Raw genomic sequence first — 9,160 nt, 5'->3', positions numbered from 1 at the left:
CTGAAACCGTACCATGTGTAGGCTTCTGGTTGTTGAAAATGTAGCCACATAAATCCACTGTGGTTGTTTTGTGAGAACAAAGACAAAACATGGAAGGAAATGCAGAGGAGTTGTGAAGAGAGGATTTATCCTCGGCTTGGTTTATGTATTTCCTCTCATGTTTTGTGGGTGTGTGTGGCGTTTATCGTGCGGCAATATTAATCTGCTACTCTTTTTTCCCACCGCCACCTGATTAACGCGATACCTGCTCGCTATTTCCTCTCCCTTTATAAGCAGCCCTTTCGTGTTTTGTCTGTGTCGGACCGTTCTCGTTTATCACGGTGTTTGTTCCTGTTATGCTCTTGTTTTCTCTCCTGTTTCCAGTTAGAATTACCCATCTTTATTTCCCGTTCTCCAAGCCATCATCCTTCAGTCACTCTGCCTTCATCTCTGCTGTCATCTATTTACCCCATTTCAGTTACTGCTGTGCCTGCCAAGCTTCATCATCATCAACATCATCTTCATCAAGACATTTGGATTACCTTTTCTGTTTACTGTCTATAATGATTCCTGATTCCATTATTAAACTTGATTTATTCCATTTCCTGCAACTGGGTTCACTATCTACCATAACAGGTAGTGATGGGAAACCGAGGCTTTCTGAAGCATTTGAGGTTTTCATCAAATTGTGCCGAAAAATGGTTCATTACTCGAAGCTTTTAACACAATGCGCATTAGCGACATCTGGTGGTCAGAATTGTTTTCAACACCATATCTAACAAATTATCGCGGAGCAGAGGATATACGGTTTGTAAAAGCATGTGGCCAAACAAAGCTTCAGAAGTACATGACATACAAGAGTGGAATCAATCTGGGATCAATACAGATCTATCTAATCTAATCTCATCTCATCTAAATTAATTTGTGTCAATGAGACCACAACTCATGTCGTGTGCAGCCTGGTCAATGAATTCACATAGGCTATTGATCAATAATATTAAAAAAAAAATTTTTAGACCAGCTGTCTCGACCTTCTGATACTGCATGACGTTCGAAGCTTCAAACCTCATCAGTCATGTTGTATTCTCATTTTGACACAAGTGTCAGTACAGTTTGTGAAACAATAGTGCTTTGAGTTTTTTTAATGATTGGTTGTTTGTTGCGAATGCCAAGGTCTTGGGTCTGATTTCCATGAGATTTCAATGCAATGCTTTAAATTACAAAACAACTAGAGTACATTTACCTCCCAGATGACTTCTTGGTATAGGAAACATGTTTTACCACAGGAGCTTCCTCAAAATATGCCCAAAACTGAGTAAAACTTGCTGATAAATGAGGCAGTTAAACACTGGCATCTCAAACTCACATCATCTAATTCACCCCCCACATTTCAGAGGTTCATTACATGCTGTAGATTTAATGGCATTCTTAACTAAGATACCCGTAGAAGCATTTTCTTTCAGTCGTGTTCCTAAATCGTAAGAAAATGAGCCAGAAAAATCAATAGGTAAAGTAATTTCACTTCACTAGTGACTTCCAATCAAACACCAGCCCAAACAAAAACACTCAAGCACACTTTTCCCCCCCGATGCACAAGCCACGATATCACTTTTCTCCTGAATAAAACATGCGTCCCATTTAGATTCAGTTGGCTTCATCTTAGGGAGAGAGAGAGAGACAGTGAGAGAGAGAGAGAGAGATCTGGCCTGATGGGACGTAGAAAAGAAGCAACGTCTAGAAATAGTCTTAGCACAAAGAATCGACTTATTCATGGATAATTATGTCAATTATACAACTCTGAAATCCTGCTTCCTCTTTAGCTTAATAGCTTGCGATGAAGATGTCTGGTTGCATCCAAAATTCTCCACTTGAGAAAGTAAGTTCACAATCATAAACCAGCAACCAGCAGCTCAGCACCTGCCATGATGGGACTCCTCTCAATATGCTAATTAAGGAGACAAAAAGTCGAAGATTTGACAAGTTGAAGATGTCGAGAACACTTCTCGGTCACATAAGCTGGAGCATATATAGAAGAGGTGTCATTAATGCGAGCACACACATCCTGGCTGCACTTCAGACGTTTCCCTCTCTAAACTTCAGTGAAGAGAAAAGCAACTTTGATATCGGCTCAGCGGAGGAGCCATGTTTATATCGGATGAGTGGGCTACCATAATTTTCCTCGCCGGATCAATAATATTAATCAAAAAAAAGGAACCAGGCTATGTTTGGACATGCAGAAACCCGATAAGCACGACTGCACCTGTGTTTCCACACACAGATCCCCGGCTCGCCGCTTGTCGCTTTCCTTTATCCACCCGGAAGGTTTTCTGTGTGTGACACATATTGACGTTTTCCATGCATACTGTCACCATGATAGATTTTCAGTCCTTTGCCATAACTCCCCGCAGTCCTGAACCTCACTGTTTCCATCAGTCTGTCTCTCTTTTCAACCTACTTTCTTTCTCATACACACACAAATTGATCCAACACGTGCAGGAGAACCAAACGTCTACGGTAGTCAATCAATGCATCCTACCGTTGAATAACAAAGTCTAGCAAGTACGACTATTCCCACTCAGCATGAATAATTTAAGACGGCTACTTTTATGGACACAAGCTCTGCATTTTCTTCTCTTACACTAGAATCAGCCTCTGAGCACAGTATGATTTTCATACACCGTAATCAACAAACCAAATGCACTGCAGGCTCCAGAACAAATATCCTTTTTGATGTAAATCCTTAATTAGTAGACACTATACAATTCTGGCCTCCAGCTAGCGGTATCATAGCCTATATTTCAAAAATGTACTTAAGATTTTTTTATGGTCCTTTCATTCAGGCACAACATAATCAATGAATAGGGACAGTAAAGTCTATTAGACCCAGAAAGTCTAGATACAAATTAAAGATGTTTATTAAAAGGCCGCTCTGCGAAGAGAAACATTACCATAACATAAGGATGTAATTCAGGGTTGAAGGGGCCAAATGGAATTATTTTGTCAAAATAAAATCAAAATTGACCCTATTTACATTCTTGGTCTTTTTGTGTATGATCTTCAAACACCACAATCACTTTTTACTATCCAATATTAAATGTAATAATTTAGTCTATATGAAATAAACGATTTCCATTATGAGCATGGTTATTGGTACGTTATTTAAAAGAAAATGTTTGCGTTCATAATCATCACTGTATTGTATCCAATAAATTCGGGACAACATTTTTTGTCATTATATATGTATATAGACATATAGCCTATATGAGAAAATATAAAAATATATATAACTCTTGTTAACTTAATCATTTTATTATAAAGTTTTATGTATCTATTTGTTTATTGTATTGTTATTATTTTACTTTTTGCACAGTCGAAACATTTCCATGGACCCCCAGCACTCCCGTGAGGCGACCCTGGGGGTCCCTGGACACCACTTCGAAAATCCCTGTGCTAGAGCATATAGAAGAGACATCACTAATGGCCATACACAACACACACACAAAGGTTTCCATAGGGACTTTCCATAGACATAATGATTTTTATACTGTACAAACTGTATATTCTATCCCCCTATACTAACCCTATCCATCACAGAAAACTTTTTTTACATTTTTAAATTTTCAAAAAACATCTAGTATGATTAGCCTATAGGCTACTTGTTTTCCCAATGGGAACCAAAAAATGTCCCCACAAGGACAAGAATTTCGGGTATTGCCATCTTTGTGAGGACATTTTATGTCCTCATAATGTAGGGTTTACCAGGCCACACACACACACACACACACACACACACAACCCGAATAGTGCGGATGACAATGTTCACGGAGGTTACAGCCGAGCCCGTGACGTCAAGCATTGTTGAAGATTATTTCTGAGGAAACTAACTAGTCAAATCCACCCTCTTCAATTGCTCTCTTTGAGAATTTTCTGAATGCCTCTTATTGTTCTTTGTCATTTCCTTCTCTCCTTTCATTTGAAAAGATTCCACAGAGGAGGAGATGCTCGCAGGGAAAAGACGAATTGCTGCAGCCCTCGAGAGCACAGAAATTAGCGCCGCTGAATGTAAATTACTGCCATTGTAAATGATGACAGGGGCGAGACGACACCCAGATAATATTTTTCTACTGTTCTCACTTCTGCTATTGAGCTACAGTAATAGAATCAGAGGTATTGTTTTATTTGTGATTAGAAGCACAGGTTTAGGCGGTAAAACGGCGAGTCTGTTCAGTGATATTGAAAAGTTGTTCATTCAATCCAACCCACCCAATAGTATCCAGAACTCTTATTGTGTTGCTTCTCTTTTCTCCAAATCTTTTGAACAATTGATCCATGTTGCACCTCAGCTTTAACTCTAAAGGGAAACTAGAGGAAGAGACAGAGTATTTACTGAATGTCTCTTTTCAAACGAAATGCAACTTTTATTGAAGACTTTCATCTGTAAGTTTCAGGTCCTGTGTAACAGCGCCACCTGTTGACATTTTCCTAAAGAACACTGTATATTATATGCATCACCTTCAAAGAATAATTCACCTAAAGGTGACAAATTAGTCATTATCCATGTTGGGTTAGTTGCTCTAAAAAAATCTTCAACAGTGTAATTAGATTACTGTGCTAATTACTCTCTCTAAAATGTATTGCATTAATTTCATATCAGCCTCGACCAGATGAACAATAAAAGGACATGAAACTGCTCTTAATTCTTTCAAATAAATAATATAAAGTTGCATTAATTATTCTCGAACTGACCTAAGGGAGGTTACATTAAAACATACATTTTAACATTTGACGTTAAAATTTGATGTTAAATCCTAAAATGTTTTCAAAAGGAAGTTCTGTAGTCTAGACAGTATTTAATGCAATTGCATCAGACGTAACTGTAATTAAATTACAGAAAAATTAAGAGTAATCCCCACTTTACTTTTCAACTTTTTCTAATTCATTACTGAGTAATGCATAACACCCATCACTGGTCATCATTTAGCCCTTGTCATTCCAAATCCAAACTCATTCTCATTTGATTATCATTGTAATTCTGTATTAAATAATGTTTTGGTCCCTCTTTCCTTGCAGTTCAGATAATCAGATTTGCATGCAAGTCTAATGAACTATTTTTATGGTTGTTTTACAATTTTAAAACCCCCTTATAATTGTTTTTGCATTTTATTGGACTGCAAGATACCAATATTTTATGGATCGTTGAATGTAAATACATAAATCTGTTAGTTTTGCAAACTTATATAACAGATTAAAAACTACATTACAAAAAACAAAAATATGACATTAGAAATAGTGCATACTTTATTAATATATTTTTAGATTTCGTACAGAACATGGTGAAATATATTTAAAAGCTGCCAACAAGCATATTAATACATATTTTGCCAAAATGCGTCATTCTGTGAATGCAGGCTGTGATGAATTCATAAACTAGTTTTGCTATGGGTCTAAATATTGCTGTAAAGTAAAATGAAATGTCTGACTGTAATAAAAGAGCATTTAAAAAAAAGGAACAAAAAAAGCACAATAAAACACAAACACAAAAGATAATGTATAGAGTAGAAATGTAGTGAGGTTTTTTAAAATGTCTTTCATACTTAAAAATAGATGATGAAATCAGCCGTTACAAGGACAGTCAAATCATGTTTAAGTTCAGTCGATTGTTACATAAATCAAAAGCAATTGCTGTCGATGTAAATAACAAAACACGAGATGTGAGTTCATTATATTTGAAGAGTAAGAAGCATTTTTTCTCCAGAAAAATAAGGCAGGCGTGTCATAAAACTAAACGTATAAAACGAAATGAAAAAGACAAGGATGTTATGATGCACGACAGTCAACAGTTCATAAACCTCTTAGAAGAAATACAAGTGGTGTCTTTTATTGCATATTTCGAGAACACAGCAAGGGCTTTAATAAAGCAAGATCATTTAAGTTGAGAAGGAGATTACACAGCCTGAGCACTTTGTTCAGTCGAGCGAAGAGTTTGGTTTAGAGGTTGTCGTGTTCCTCCAGACTCATTACATCATGCATTAACTTTTGATCCCCTGTCTGACAGAAATATGTGAGGCTTGAGCATACATTAAATATCAAATACAACTCTTAGATCAAAAGATCAAAGTCGGACCCAGGGTCAGACACAGGAAGGGTTTCAGCCTTCAGTTCTGTGGCATTGCATACGAGGAAACAAATGGCAAAAACATGCTCTGAACAGTGTGACTACAACTAGCATTATCTTCATAAACATGCAAGTACATATATATCAATAAACAATATAAAAGTATTTGGTTTTGGTTGCATTGTGTTAAGAAACAAGAACAATCTGTTGGAACGAGACCAAAGAAAATCTGCTGGCCACTTTCCATCATCGAACGATAAAGTAAGACACAAGTGAAAACTAATCCCAAATGAAATGCGGTCCAGATTTTGTTTGGTCTCCATTCATTCTTAAAGCACCAAAGATGGCGAGGAGATCTACTTGCGGCCCAAGGTCTCTGCAAGCTTCTTGAGTCTCTTCTTCAGCTCCAGAGGAAACTTCTCGTAACATTTCTTGCACACTGGCTTCATGTCGAACTCCACAAACTTGTTCCTAAAACACAAATCTTGCTTTTAGGAATGTGCTTTCTATCACGTTTAGGCCAGACACATATAATATGCAAGTATGCACAACCCATTTCATTTACTTACAGTGCTCTTTATGTGTTTTTATTGTTAACTAAAACTATTCAAAATAACAATTCAAAATATTAAACCATATAATAGAATATAAATAGTACAATAATAAATAACACTGTTATGACTGTTATATACATTATGTACGGTTTCAACAGTTGCATAAATTCATTTGCATTATATGTGCGTATTTTCAATAAAAACTTTGAGGACAATGGGTCTATGAATGACCAAAAAAATGGGGCGAAAAAAACATCAATATGATGATGAATATCAAAAATATGATAATGTTGAACTGACAAATGAACACTGGAAAACAGGGATGCACCGGTATTCAAATTCTGGCTAATTATTTTGATATTATGGCTAATAACCAATAAATATGAAAATTTATAAATTAAAAAATAAAACATTAATAAAACAATAAAAACATTGCTACAATTGATGTTAGGCATCACATTATAGAATGAAACAAACAGAATGAAAAAGTTATATAAATGTTGAAGTTTGCTGAAGATTACATTCCAGTGTTATTAAATGATTCATATTTTTAAAGTTTAAATGAGCAGCAGTATATGACAGTATAGGTAGACCTAAATTAGATCTAAATTAGGGTAAAAAATAAAAATATGCATGCACAATTAAATATCCAATACTGACAGATGCTCTTAAGTAAAATAGCATCAGCCGATAACTGGCATGTCCATCCCTACAAGAATTCTTTTTTGAAAGGAATACATAAAAGCCACAAAATAAACGGTGAGGTTGAAAACACTAACCAATGATAAAGAACGAGTGAAGCAGATGAGCATGAAGAAGGAAAAAGAGAGAAAAGGGTTACAGACAGACGGCGATGGCTTTCTTTCGGCGTTCGCGAGAGTCGCGTTCACGTTTCGCCAAGCGCCGTTTCAGCTCTTCCGGCAGGCGTTCGTAACACTGTTTACACACTGGCTTCAGGTCCACCTCCACAAATCTGTCCCTGCAGGGCCACCGTCAGGCACAATGAGGGACGAAAGAGGAGAAACAAGCGAAAAGGAGGGGAAATTGGATGGAAAATTGGGTTTGAAGTGGGAGAGAGGAAGAGAAATGGAATGTGGGAGCATTTTGAGAGCGGAGGAGAGAATTGAAGGGGACAGAAGTAGAGAATACAAGAGTTAGGAGGACAGAAAGGTTAGTTATGATCCTAACTTCACAGCACCCGGGAGACCCAATTTAAAGACACTTCTGAACAAATTTAAACAGAGCTAGCGAAAAGCCACAAACAGAAAAATGAAAGTGGGGTAGATTGTGATATCGGATGAGTATGTGTGTGTAAAATCACTTACTTGAGAGTGAGCTTGGTGTTACAGGTCGAGCACGAGAAGCAATTCACACACCAAGCCTTGTTCAGAGCCGACACCACTGAGAGAAAACACAAAAGCATCTTAACAACTCACAACAGCAGTTCCCATAGCCGTAACTACCGCACTACAAGGCATTATTAGTTTTTGCTATTGTATAAATACTGAAGCTTTAAAGGTTGAGAACTAAATGTCAATATCATGTTCAAGTAAACAGCAATTACCGTCTCCTTCGATCACACGGTTGCAATGGTAACAAACATCCCCAAAGAGCTGCACAACAGACAACAAACGCTCGCATTAAAAGCTAAAAGTTTCATTATCCATAATGTTGATAAATAATAGATTTTTGGGGGGGAACAAAAGAGGCTTTGAAAGAGGAGTCAGGCCTGCGTTACCTGGTTGTAGTGAGTCTCGCAGTAAGCAAGACCTTTTCTCTCGTAATGACGGTGTCCCAGGAAAGGCTTCTCGCATTTGGCACAGACAAAATGCTGCAAACACACACAAATATACAAGCTGTCAGTGTGAAGCTCAAATATAAACTACCATTCAAAAGTATGAGGTAAGATTTTTGCTTAAGTCTTATGCTCACCAATGTATGCTCACATAAATATAAGTCAAATAAAAAATAGTAATACTGTAAAATATTTTTTGTAATACATTTTCAGCATTACTCCAGTCTTCAGTTCCGCATGATCCTTCAGAAATCCTTTTTGAAACATTTGTAACATTACACAGGGTTCCCACACCTTGGTTGACTTCAAATTCAAGGACCTTTCAAGGACTTTCCAGGTCCAATACCCTCAAATTCAAGGACTTAATGCGGGGACACATTTGTTGTGTCCAACAACAAACGATGAGGTACCATCATGATTTGCACGTGAACTTCATGGCAAGTACCTCATGCGGGAAACACTTAACATAACTCAGGGTTTTTCCTGGCTCAAAATGAGGCGGAGGTGGTCAAATCCTATTAATGTATTTTAATAATAAGATAATAAAAATTGTATTTTTTGTAGATCATCACATAGTCTATTGTGTTTCCCACATTGTTTTTGTGGGTAGAGATTGGTACCTCTAGGGGGGTACGGGGGCATGCCCCCCCGTAAGAAAATTTTGTACATTTTAAAGATAAATTCATTAATCTGGTGCACTTTGAGTCACCCAAATCC

General features: G+C 37.1%; 1 protein-coding gene across 3 annotated transcripts in view; it reads right to left on the bottom strand.

Moving 5' to 3' along the window:
- Window positions 1–5,254: 5,254 nt before the first annotated feature.
- Window positions 5,255–9,160, bottom strand: part of lims1 (LIM and senescent cell antigen-like domains 1) — a gene marked incomplete at its 3' end in the record, with an annotated part of 13,028 nt that continues 9,122 nt past the window's right edge. The window contains exons 7-11 of one of the 3 annotated variants that reach the window (XM_084101866.1): window positions 8,387–8,479; window positions 8,213–8,261; window positions 7,974–8,049; window positions 7,494–7,627; window positions 5,255–6,565 (exon numbers count right to left, since the gene is read on the bottom strand). In XM_084101866.1, coding sequence (XP_083957992.1) covers window positions 6,564–6,565; window positions 7,494–7,627; window positions 7,974–8,049; window positions 8,213–8,261; window positions 8,387–8,479 — 354 coding nt within the window. Of the gene's footprint in view, window positions 6,566–7,485; window positions 7,628–7,973; window positions 8,050–8,212; window positions 8,262–8,386; window positions 8,480–9,160 lie in introns of those variants that run through there. The other 2 variants (XM_084101867.1, XM_084101865.1) reach the window with 2 other exon arrangements.

Source organism: Abramis brama (genome assembly GCF_963993115.1).
Source record: "Abramis brama genome assembly, chromosome: 23".
NCBI lineage: Eukaryota > Metazoa > Chordata > Actinopteri > Cypriniformes > Leuciscidae > Abramis > Abramis brama.
This window is presented reverse-complemented; position numbering and strand designations above follow the sequence as displayed.